At 51.6% G+C, this 12,616-nt stretch overlaps 1 protein-coding gene and 1 long non-coding RNA gene across 2 annotated transcripts; one reads left to right on the top strand and one right to left on the bottom strand.

Moving 5' to 3' along the window:
• Positions 1 to 7,594: 7,594 nt before the first annotated feature.
• On the bottom strand, positions 7,595 to 8,723 carry LOC308507809. Its single transcript, XR_013994936.1, has 3 exons — positions 8,604 to 8,723; positions 8,372 to 8,475; positions 7,595 to 7,729 (listed from the first exon to the last, which is right to left on the bottom strand). It is a non-coding gene; the product is annotated as an uncharacterized lncRNA (long non-coding RNA).
• Positions 8,724 to 10,724: 2,001 nt separating this feature from the next.
• TMEM158 (transmembrane protein 158) lies at positions 10,725 to 11,890 on the top strand. The gene has a single exon (XM_081073446.1). The coding sequence runs from the start codon at positions 10,876 to 10,878 to the stop codon at positions 11,749 to 11,751; it is 876 nt and encodes a 291-aa protein (XP_080929572.1). The 5' UTR covers positions 10,725 to 10,875; the 3' UTR covers positions 11,752 to 11,890.
• Positions 11,891 to 12,616: the final 726 nt, after the last annotated feature.

Here is a 12,616-nt window from a genome sequence, read left to right as displayed (position 1 = left end):
GCTGTCTACACTGAGGAGAGCCAGTTACGTCTTTCTCCCTGTACCTTCACATACTCCATGCAGCCAGCGGGGGCCAAATGAGGTCCAGCTGTACTGCGCACTCCCAACATGCAGAAGCCAAGTGTGCCCCCCATCTCCACACCTGTGCTCCCCAACATCCTGCTTCCACTGGTTGGAGTAAAAGGAGCTCCCCCTCCCCCAGGGACCAAGACAGGTGTTGGGTGTCTCACTGCCTGACAATCCCTCAGAATAAAGGAGGCTGCAAAAGGCATGAAGGGTGATAACTGGCCCAAGTTCTCACGACAACTGAGCTGACACTCCCTACCTCTCAAAAAAGAAGACAATCCTAATGAAGAAGTGACGTGCCAGCCCTGAGGACCCATTGGGCTGTGGAGTCTTATGGAGCAGAGGAAATCAATGAGACACCAACACCTAGGAAGGTGACATGACAGGCTCAAGATCAAAGCCTCACCAGCTATTGCTGGGGCTGGGGCGAGAACCAGGGGCTTCTCCACCATCCCTGGCTTTTCCACCAGCACCCACCATGAGTCTGAATTTTTTCATATTTCATGTGCTGGCTTGCCCTGATCTCCCCCAGCAGAAAGCAAGCACGTTGAGGACAGGGAAGGCTGGTCCAGTTGTGCCCTGGGGCATCTCTGACATGCCCTTGACACAGTGAGTGGTAACTGAATACAACTGCCAGTTGCGCTGACTGGTCTCCCCCCCCCCACCTAGCTTCTGGCCCAGCCTGGTTCCCAATGCCAGCACGTTCTCTTCCCTGGGGATCCTGGGAGATGTCCTGCTTAGTTGCTGGAAATCATCTTTCGGAGCCATAGGTCTCCATCCAAATCTCTCTCATTAAGCAAACCCAGCTGGTGTGGTCTGGGATCCCTTCTTCTGCTTCTCTGTTGAAACTGGGAAGCAGATGCCCCAGGCGTAAACATTTTTATTGTTTTCCACCTTTCAACAATGATATAATAATATGTGACAAGATGCAGAAAACACTGTTCACCAAAATTCCCCTTAGGGAGAGTCTTCTGTGTTCAGAAGAAACGCTCCTAGCCAGTGGTTCTCAAAGTATGGTCTCCAAACTAGCAGCCTCCGCATCGCCTGGAAAACCCCTGGGACCTTGTCAGAGATGCAGATTCTCAGGTCCCACCCCTGCACTTCTGAATTAGAACGACTAGGGTGGAGTCCTCCAGGGGCTGTGGTTGCAGCTAAGGTCTGAGAAGCCATTCGTAGTGGAGGTGTGCGGAGTGCAAGGACATGCTAATGGCAAAAACCAGGGCTCTACAGCCTTGTCAGGAGGAAGGGTCTGCTTACCTACATGCCTCTGGTCGGGGGGCGTCCCAGGATGAACTGGGAGGTAGGAGCTGGGAAACAACTGGACTGCTCTTTATGAAAGAACCTTTTGAGGTTCCCTGAGAAAATCTAGAGGAGGAAAACAGTGAGCCTGGGTGCAGGGTGGGAAAAGGCAAGAGAGAATGAGACCCCCATCACACGCCACTGCAGAGCCTTGGGTAGCCAGAGTACATCAAGGGGTTGTCAGTGAGAGCGTGTGCCCTGTGACGCGGGACCTCTCCCCACTCTGCACAAAGCATCAATAAAGATCAGACTCACAGCCACAAGGCCTCAGGCACCTACACTCCCCCTGGACACCATGAGAGGGGCTCAATTCTGCACGGTGGTCTCAGTGCCATGCTGAGCAGAAATCTCTTTGGCAATAGCGTTGTCATGGCTGCATACCTTTCCACAACGTGAACATTTCTACATTCCTTTAACCACCCCCTTACTTGGGGGCATTTGGTTGGTTTGCAATTTTTCGTTGTCATAAACAAGAGACGATAAACATCTCAGAGCTAAAAACTTTCTTTATTCATGACTATGACTTTGGAACACAGATTCATAAAGGTTGAGCGATTCGGTTCAAATGCTTAGTAGAGAGAACAGAAATTTCACCTGAGCAGGGGGAGTGTTTGAATACGATTGAGAGGAAAACGTGTATTCTTTCTTTGAGAGAATTATAGAGCCAGCCTTCTCCAAGGTTGTGAGCAGAGGGAGTAGAGGGGCTTCCTAGTAAGATCAAAGCTCTGTTCAAGGTGTTTTGATTGGCAAGAGAGCTGACAGATAGTTATTGTATGTGTTTGGCTGCAGGTGTCACTCACCTCTAACCAGCTTACAGTTTCACAACTGTGTTTTTAAACGCACAATCTGGTCAGAACAATAATACTGAAGACTTCAAGTCCAGTTAGATCTAGGGTCTCAAATGATGATGTCAGGCCTTCCTGCATCTTTTTTCCTTCCCACTGAAACTAGGCTTTCTGTGTGCAGGGAGAAAAGGAATGGACAGGCTGTGAAGGGAGGGATGGGCAGACCGGCAGACAGCTCCAGTCTCACTTCATCCTAGCTGATGATCCCAGAAGAAAGATTAGCATTTTCTCTTCCAGATTCATGTATCAAATCTCAAGGAAGATCTCTGATTGGTTGGCTTGGGTCACATGCTTGTTCTCTGGGCAAAATCACTGAGCACCATGATTGGCTAGGCTTAGGTCACATGGTCATGAAAGGAGGGGTTAGGTACTCTCACTGGCAACCCTAGGGGAACCATACCAAATTAATGAGCAGCAGATATCCAAGAGAAAGGGAAGTCTTTTCTAGAAGAAAAGGACAGACAAAACCACAGACATTCACTATCTGTTTTCCTATGTACTCTGGCAGCCACCATCATATTATGTTCCCTTGAGTTCAGATATGGCCTCAGAATCCTTCTTAACACAGCTCTCAGGCAACCATTTCCTGCCAATCCAAGTCAGTCTACAAGATAAAAGTGGTTTGCCACTTTTGAGCTTAAAACAAGATACCACATGATGGATGAACAAGAGACTAAAGTAGACCAGATTTAAGGAAGGTATAAGCCACAGGGGTTCAGTTCAGACCCTCCATGGGCCCTTTCTGGGAGATGCCCACTCCTGAGAGTGGGTGACTACAGGTGTCAGTCTCTGTGACAGTGAGAGGGTTGGGTCTTCAATGGAGTATTGGGACATTGTGATACTCTGCCTGCAGGCGGCCAATAGTGTTTTCTTTCCATTACTGTCACTCAAAAGTGAGTTGCAAGTAGGCAGCTGAGATCTCTGGGCTTCATTCATTAGATTTCCACAGGGGGTTGGCTTTAGGAGAAGTCTGATCCCTCCAACCTGTGTGCTCCATCCCTTGGTCAACAGCCAGCTAGAGGGTATGAGCCCTGCTAGGCTATGGTAGACAAGGCTGGGACCAGAGGTCCCAGAGGAGGACAGCACTGGGCTCTTCCATGGAGGGGCTCATGGACTCATCTCCAAAGTGCAAAGGGCAGAGCAAACTCAGGCACAATCAAGATAGAGACTGCCATCGAGGGGGCCAGCCTGGGTATTAAGGACAGGGCACACAACCAGGCTGGCCCTGGCACACAACTTCAAGCAGGCTGTCACATAAGGATTCTGATACTATGTGAGGGACTGCAAGAATTTGGCCAGCAGCCCACGTACCAGGAAGCATGACCCAATGGCCCCAGTGGCCTTGCTTGGACAGTGGGCTCCAAGTTCTTGCCTATCCCGTGGACTTCTTTAGGACTTGAGGCTGGAGTTGGTCCAGCCTGGGCTTCTACCTCACACCTGGGTCCCCTGACGCCTGACCCAGGTCCTCAGAAGAGCTGGAATGAGCAAGGCTTAATTGCATCAAAATGGAAGCTTGCCGAGTATGCTGACACTCTCCGCTTAATGCAATCAATTCTCCACCCTGTAAATAGGGTTAGAAGTGTGATTCCGGCAATTATAAGTCCATCATTTCCTCTTCTTCTCTAAGTAAATTAGACAGGCTCTTTGCTCTCACTTCGCCACCAGACCCCCTTGTTAAAGTGCAGCTGTAAAAACATTGTGAAAGACTGTTTTTAGAGAAGTGCCATGTCTGATGCCTAGTCAGCCAAGGAGCTTGGCTTCCAGTCCTCGTTTCGCTGCCAGCCAGACTGTGCTCTTAGACAAGGCCAGCACTCCTCTCTAGGCCTCAGTTTCCCCATGTGTAAAATGAGGGGTTTGGATTAGGTGTCTTCTGGGATCCCTTCCAACTCTCATGGCCACCGGATTCTGGGTTTGCTTGATTGCTAGGGATGGCTCCGTGTAGATAGAAGTGTAACTTCTTCTAAGCCAGGAGCTGTCCCTCTCTATTTCCTACATGCAATGACCAGTCCCTGAAGGCACAAATATACCAATATCTATAGCAGTGTGAGGAGAGAGGAGGAGCCACACGCCTGTGGTTCTGGAAGTAAAAGCGCTAGCCCCACTCTGTGCAGGCCCCGAATTGGTTGTTCCACAACTATGATCTCATTTGCCCTTCTCCAAAGAATGGCTATTCAGCCCATTTCACAGACCAGAAAAACCGAGACAGAGCAAGTAACATCATGCATCCAAGCCAGGTCTGTGTGGCTCCAAAGTCCATGCTTAGAGCCACAAGTCGCTCAAATCCCAAAATGTGGGGACTTTAGTAGAAAAACGGAGAATGGATAGACCAAGAGGCCATCTCAACATGAGGGAATGCCAGGCAGGACACCTGCATGGCTAAGCATGTCCAGGCGAATGGCAGACGTCCCCAAGCACATGTGGGCTGGAAGACTCTGCAGGAAGGGGTGCAGTGAGAAGGCATGAAAGTCTTTGCTAAATGTGTCCCCATGATCGTGGCTCTCTCAAATGGGCTCTTGTCCCCCCAGCTCCTCCCTTCCTCTGGAAAAGGAATACCAATTATTTCCTTTGAAGGGAGCACTGGTGCTGTTTAGAAGCAGCGTGGAGTACATTTTTATGACAATTTTTATGACACTTGCTAGCGGCCGATGGGACACATTCAGTCACCTTGCCCCTGACGACCCAGCTCTGTCTCCCAGGTCTGCCATATTGAAATCCTCAGAATTTACCATTAGAGATGCTAAATGGCATTTTAATTTTTTTTTATAAGAGAGACACAAGAAGCACAAAATATCACTTGTTTTAAGGACTGTCTTTCCAAAAAAAAAAAAATTACTTTAGCACCGATGTTATAGAAATGCACATAATCCTATAACCAAAACCAGAAAATGTTTTTAACACATAGTTTCAGTTAGGTTCATCCAATAGATGCTAACCCTGGAAATCCGTGTTTAATGGCAGTTGTTTCATAGAAACCACAGCCATCCCGTCAGTGTGGTGTCGTCAATACCCCTGAATTTGTGTATCTTTCTCTTAAATAGCTCTCCAAGTAATAGGTAAGTACGTTCTTTTAAAATCCATCATGGCAAACCTGAAGGTTTCCACGTATCTCAGGAGCTCCAGGCTGGATGTCTGTCCTGCTGAGCAGTGCCCACCGAACCCCGGGTTCCCGGCCAGAACTTACTGGGCACATACTCTGTGCCAGACGCCCTGGGGACCCTGGAGCCAGCGCCATGGACGTGGAAACCACAATCCAGGGCTTTCTCAGCCAGGATGCATCACACTGGGAAAACATCTTCCAGAATTTCAGTACTGGTGGCGTTTATTGGGACCAAGTGCAGAGGAGATGTATTTAGAAGGCGGAAGACAGGTGATTCTGCCTGTGGCTGTGGCCCAGCCATCCTGCACCTGCCTCTTCATCGTAAAGCCGGACGATACCTTCCACTCACAAGGTTGTTGGTGATTTAGCAGGGCTGTGATGAAGAATGTGCTCATCAGACAAGGTTTGAATCTTGGTTCCACCCGTTGGACTTTGGACAAGTGACGTAATCCGAGCCTCAGTTTACCTCATCATAGTAATAGCTTCTTCAGGGGACTGTGGTCAGGATGCATTTCAGGTACTTGATACAGTGCCTGGAGCACAGTACGTGTCTGTTGAGGGCAGATTATCATCTGGGGAAGGTGCCAATGCCAGGCCAAACCCAGGAGAAGGGCTCACCCGACAGGCATTTCTCTCCTTTTAAATTCTTTCACACATGAACCCCATGGGCACCAGTTTCGTCCTTCCAGTTCGCCCTGAGAGACTCTCCATCTTTCCATAACAGCAGAGGCTTCTTATTTCCTCAAAAAGTCTTTGCCGAAATCTCATCAGTTGCCCATCGTGATGCTCATGTGTCTAGATAGACGAGAAATGCTAGCAGTTTCCTATCCTGCCCACCATGCACTCCGGGTAACCACAAGCAAACAAGGGATGCCCAAGACAGAATTAAGTCCAAGTGACAGCTTGAGCTGGCAACAGGCGCCTTGTCCCAAGGCAGCCATGATTAATTGCCAAATAAATTGTGCGCAGGCAAATCTCCCTTCTGACCATAGCAGTCAGGAAGGATAAATGCTGGCCCCCTGGAGATCTGGCTGAGACACTCTGGGAGGTCATGAAGCTGTGTGGAAGCAGAGAGCACAGGATTGTCAGGATCTAATCAGCAGAACATGGGGGTGGGGGGGTTTCCAGACCTCCCTCAGGGGCTGCTACAGAGGCCCAGCTCCTCAGCTGCTCCTTCAACCAGTGCTGAAGTGTCCCATCCGAGGAATAGGATTTCTCAGGGAAACAGGAATGAAAAGCATCCTTCCCCCATTTTCCAGTGCCTCCCAACACACACACCAACACAAAACCACAGCCTTCTCCAGTGACTCTGATATAGTTGAACCACTGGTTTCTAAGCCCCTCTTTTCTCTGTCCTACTTTTATGATTCTTTTGCGGTTCTTGCTTATTTCTCAGTCTACAACATGTGGTAATAATATCTTAATTCCATCCACATGATAGGAGAGGACTAATGAATTACAGTACCTGCAGCATTCTGAGGTTGGTGGATAAAAGGAATTCAAAATAACCCAGAGGGATCTTTTTGTGAAGTCGGACTTCAATAGGCAGTATAATGGAAAATTAGCTGATCCCAGGGAAGGGACATAGGAAATGACAAAAATGAAATTACTACGCATCATTACTGATTATTTTCTTTGAGGTCCTCAATGATTGTTTTCTAACAAGACAGTCCATGCAGAAAACTTGCTGTCTGTATTTTGTGGACAAAACAGAGATTTAGCAAACCCTTCCATTCGTTTTATAAAAATTACAGGATTTGGGGAAGTAAAAGGAGCCTCGTTTGTCTTTCTTCCTTAAATCTGATATAAGGAGAGCCTGGGCTCATCTGGGACAATCTTCATAGTAATTTGGCTTGAATTGGCTCATGCTTCTCAGGGCTGCCTTCCACGCCAAACTCCGCCCAGCCAGGTGGTTCTCCTCAGCCAGCCCTAGACGGCAAGGCCAGTGAGCAGCTCCTGGGAAGGACCACAGGACTGGCATGGCTCTGTCCATCTCAACTCCCAACACTGCTGCCACATCCTGCCTGCTGGGGCGGACCAGTCTATCGAATTCACTCACTCATTCGTCAGCTATTTATTGAACCCCTACTATGTGCCATGTATTGCTCCATTGCACAAAACAGATAAAGCACTCCTTTGGGGGAGCAGACTTTCCAAAAAAGGGAGAGACATTAAACAGAAGAAAACAAACAGTGTACCAGCCGACACTATGTACCAAGAAAACAGATATGAAGAGAATGAGGGTGGGGGTGGTGGGAATGGGTGCTATTTTACAGAGTGGTCTGGAAAGGCCTCTGAGGAGCTGACATCTCAGCAGAGATCCAAAAGAACAGTGTTCCAGGCAGAGGGAACAGCATGAGCAAAGGCCTTGAGTCCAGAGTTTGCTCAGTGTGTTTCAGAAACAGCAAGGAAGCCAGTAAGCCTGGAACAGAGAGGGAAGGGGAAGGGAAAATGGTACGAGATGGGTCAGAGAGGAGACTAGGAGGAGGGCCCACAACTTATGAACAGTTCTCTACCAGGAGCTCAGGCAGAGCTTTAACTATCAGGCCAACTCACTCAGTCAGTAAAATGCCTGTTGAGTGCCCCACGCCCCTGGCCATCCCTCCATGTCCTTGCTGGGCTGAAGGGAAGGGCACAAAGCAGTAACAGTTGCAAAAGATGGTGGGACTTTCATATCATTCTCTTTTTTCCCTCCAAAAGTAATAGTTGCACATTTAGAAAATACAAAAAATGCAGAAAAGATGAATAATGCAAATGCACAAAAATAAAGGTAGCAAGTAGCTGGGATTATCATTGTTACCTCCAGTTTTCCAACCTTTGTAAAATGCTACTATAATATATTTACAATACATAGATCTTTAAAAAGAAACTCAACCAAAAGTTTTTCTCAAAACAGAATGGTACCAAATACTCTTTTAACTGATGCACAGACTTTGGAACCCAACCTCTGTAAGATGAGATGCCACTAGGTCTTTAAAACGCTCAAACTTTGGAGTCAGTGGAGACTGGACCACTGCTCTGTCTTTGCCGCCACCTGCTGTGGGACCTCAGGCAGGTTACTCACCCTTTCTGAGCCTCAGTTTTCTCATCATAAACAGGTATCACATCCATGGGATCTTTGTGAAGAGTAGGGATGATGGGTACAAAACACCTGGCACCTGGAAAGTACTAAATAAATGGTGGCTAGTCAGAGCTACTAGCAAATAGGCAAATTTGTTCAATCGACAAATACTGTGCTAGGTACTTTTCCTCTATTGCTGGTAACACAGCAGTAAACAGGACAAAAAATAACGTACTTTTTATCTTCTTTTCCCAAGTTCCAATTGTCCAAAAAGACAGTAATCAATCTAGAAAACACAGGAACTATGTAATATCCCTCTGAATGAGGTCAAGGTGTCAGAGTCCAGGGCATGAGCTGGAAAGGTGAGCAGAAAGCAGGATGTCAGGACACAGGGATACAGGGGCACAACTTTGCTGCGAACTGCCTGGCTCCCCAAGTAGATCTGCCTTCTCGCTTTGCTACTGCTGTCCCGGCTGCACAGACAAAGGCAGGAAGCCCCCAATTCTGGTCAAAACCCTAAAGAGTGTCACCGGCAGTCATAGACATTGGCCTGGCTCCAAACATACCCCTTGAAGATGGGGGCCTCTCTCAGCCCTCGGGATGACCTCATGTTCTTGGGCTGTTCTCCAGCCACAGAGCGCAGACCAAAACAGTTCGGCCACAGCAGAGAGGCGATTCTGTTCCTGACATGCAAGGCTTAAAAGAAAGGCAATTTTTAATAAAAGCACTAAGAGTCACAATGTTCTCTCTGGTAGCACCACTTCCCAGCAGAGAAGTGATAAAGGTTGAAACAAAAGGAGAGGAGTCTTATCCCCTCAGGGAGATTAACCATTTCTGTAGAAACCAAGGACCATTCCAGACAGCGGTCTGGGGCTGGACTGATAGTAACTACATCACGACAGCCACCACGTGAGCACCTCTGTGGCGATGGACAGACACTGGGCTTAGTGCGCTTATCACAGCACTCCTGCCAGGCGGGTACCAAGGACCCCACTGTTCAGACAGGGAAACCAAGTCCAAGTCAGAATAATGACTTGCCCACCTGGAAAGAGGCCAGGTAGGTTTGGGACTTATATTTGGGTGTTTTTACATCCTTGACCTGCTTTTAGTTATTGTTAGAAACAGTGGACAAAAGCTTCCACAAATGTAATTGGCCAGGATACCTAGCAGTGTAGTTCAGGAAACTTGGCTGGTTTAGAGGGAGGGCCATTTGGTTGACTGCCTGTTTCTGCTCCCTTGTGCCCTTCTCTCAGACTCAGAACACCTGGTACTCATAGGGTACAATGGCTTCCAACCGCAGGGTCACCTTACAGTGGGATCAGTGAAATGTTTTCCCAAGTGTAAGAGGCCAAATTTACTAGGAAAATATTTTTTAAATATATATCTAATCGTGGCACGTTATTCTTGGCAGGCCTTCCCCCACTTACTTACCTAATGGAGATGAATTGTCCCTTGGCACAGATTCTACAGACAAATCTTTCAAAAACACGTGTTCACTCGACGGGGCCTACACAGGAGGAGAGGTTTGGAGGGAGTGAAACGCATGGGCCCCCCAGAGCTGCCGAGCTCACATTCCCACCAGCCCCTCTCCATCCCAAACTCGGGAGAATTCTTGGAATTTTCCTCAGGGTTTGCTTGCTGTGAGGAGAATACTAAGTGGGTCTATTGTGTTGGAGAACGCATTAAAAACCAGCCAAACTCTCCAGATTTAGAGGTTTTAAGAGATACCTGAGAAAGGCAGCAAGAGCTACTGGCCCGTAGTTTCTGGTTCTGACTCGAGGCGTGGCCTGGGGAAGTCGTTCCCCCTCTCCCGGCCTCAGTTTCCCCCTTTTATAAAAAGAGCGGGTTCCGGGTGAGTACCAAGGCCAGACGTCGGGGGGTCCTCTCGGCGCTTCGGCCTCCCCCCGAGGATGCGGTTCTCCCAGAGCTCCTTTTCTGCTCCGAATCGGACTCGGGCGGTGCCGCAGGGCCGCCAGCGCGCAGGTTTGCCCGGTCCGGCCAACACCCCGCTCGGACCACCCGACGACACCCCTTCACCCGGCCCCGCCCATGCGCCGGCCTCAGAGCCCCACACGGTGCCCCGCAGCCCGCCCGGCCCGCACGCGGCCACCACGCCCTCGGCTCCGGCGCTTGGAACCCCGCCCTCCCGCGAGTCTCGGAGCCGGGCGGGCGGAGGGCGGGGCGGGGCGGGGCGCGCGGGAGGCGGAGCCCAGCCGGGGAATCCTGCTCCGGGCGAGCGCCGGGCCCCGCAGAGCAGCCGCGCCGTCCGAGGGCCCCCGCGCCGGGGGCGGCGGGGAACCCCAGACGCAGCCGGCCTGGAGGGATCTCCACGCCGAGCGATCCGCCGCCCCCGCGTGCGCGCCGCCCCCGCGTGCTGGCAAGCACTCCGCCGCGCTCTCTCCGCGCGGCCGCCAGCTCCCGCGGTCCCGCCGTCAGCTCGCCCTCCAGTCTCCCGCGCGCCATGCAGCCGCCGTCGGCCCAGCGCGCGTAGGCGCCCATCGCAAGCCATGCTGCCCCTGCTAGCCGCGCTGCTGGCCGCTGCCTGCCCGCTGCCGCCGGCCCGCGGCGGGGCCGCGGACGCCCCGGGCCTCCTCGGGGCGCCCCCCAACGCCTCGGTCAACGCGTCGTCCACGGGCGAGCCCGCGGCCCCGCAGCTGCTGGGCTCGGCGGCTCCCGGGCCCCCCGAGCGCCCGGGCCCGGAGGAGGTGGCGGCGGCGCCGTGCAACATCAGCGTGCAGCGGCAGATGCTGAGCTCGCTGCTCGTGCGCTGGGGCCGCCCGCGGGGCTTGCAGTGTGACCTGCTGCTCTTCACCACCAACGCGCACGGCCGCGCCTTCTTCGCCGCCGCCTTCCACCGCGTGGGGCCGCCGCTGCTCATCGAGCACCTGGGTCTGGCGGCGGGAGGCGCGCAGCAGGACCTGCGCCTCTGCGTGGGCTGCGGCTGGGTGCGCGGCCGCCGTTCTGGCGGCCTCCGGCCCGCTGCCTCCGCCGGGGCGCCCACGGCGCTGCCCGCCTACCCGGCGGCCGAGCCCCCCGGGCCGCTGTGGCTGCAGGGCGAGCCGCTGCATTTCTGCTGCCTGGACTTCAGCCTGGAGGAGCTGCAGGGCGAGCCGGGCTGGAGGCTGAACCGCAAGCCCATCGAGTCCACGCTGGTGGCCTGCTTCATGACCCTGGTCATCGTCGTGTGGAGCGTGGCCGCCCTCATCTGGCCGGTGCCCATCATCGCCGGCTTCCTGCCCAACGGCATGGAGCAGCGCAGGACCACCGCCGCCGTCCCCGCCGCCCCCGCCGCGGTGCCCGCGGGGACCACCGCCGCCGCCGCGGCCGCCGCGGCCGCCGCCGCTGCCGCCGCCGCCGTCACCTCGGGGGCTGCCACCAAGTGACCCGCTGCGCTCCTCCCTGCGTCCGCCGGGTGTCCGCGCTCTCGGGCACCTTTCCCGCCGGAGACTCGGCCAGTGTGCTTCGTGCTGTAGTGACCGTCAGTTCTTCTTCCGGGAGGGGGTCGCCAGAAAGGCCCCAACGTGTTTGTAAAGCAAGGTTTGTGCAGCGATCTGGTTCCAAAAAGGTGCCAGCCCTTGAACTGAAGGGTGGGGTCTGCGGCCGGGAAGACAGAGGACGGAAGTGGGGCCTTTAACCCTCTATTGCATCCACCTGACCCCCTCCCTCCCGCACCCACGTGCCCTATATTCATGGCAGAAAATGACCAAATCCTGTGTATTTGTTTTATATATTTAATAACTGTTTTAAATGAAAGTTTTAGTAAAAAATCAAATTGCTATTGCCGAAGTAAGAGAAGCTCTTTGTATCGGAACATAGTATTTGAAGTTTGTTGTTTTTTTAAACTTATTTAAAAGGGGGGGCATGGGAATGATTTAACACCGATATATTATTACCACTGAAAATGAACTTGATGAACCTTTTCCAAGTTGATCTATCTAGTGACGTGGCCTGGTGGGCATTTCTTCTTGTACTTCTGTGTTTGTTTTTGTTTGGTTTGGTTTTTTGGTTTTTGTTTTGGCTTTTAATACAGACATTTTCCTCCAGAGATGCGTATGTAGCTTTTTCTTTTCTTTTCTCCTCTTTCTTGTTTTTTTTTTTTTGAGTTAAGAGAAGTAATCCAAGAATTACAAGATGTTCCCCCAGAAATGTGGAGGGAGGAAATCTCCAGAAAGTTCAGAAAGGGCTACTGCTATCTCCCTTACCTGTCTGGGAGAGGTAGGAGATGGGAACCGTGTTACTTGCTCTGGT

This window comes from Rhinolophus hipposideros (assembly GCF_964194185.1).
Source record: "Rhinolophus hipposideros genome assembly, chromosome: 14".
Taxonomy (NCBI): Eukaryota; Metazoa; Chordata; class Mammalia; order Chiroptera; family Rhinolophidae; genus Rhinolophus; species Rhinolophus hipposideros.
Note: the sequence above shows the minus strand (reverse complement) of the source record. Positions and strands in the feature narration are given on the sequence as shown.

Coding starts and splice junctions, on each gene's coding strand:
- TMEM158 (XM_081073446.1), top strand. CDS start 10,876: ATGCTGCCCCTGCTAGCCGCGCTGCTGGCCGCTGCCTGCCCGCTGCCG.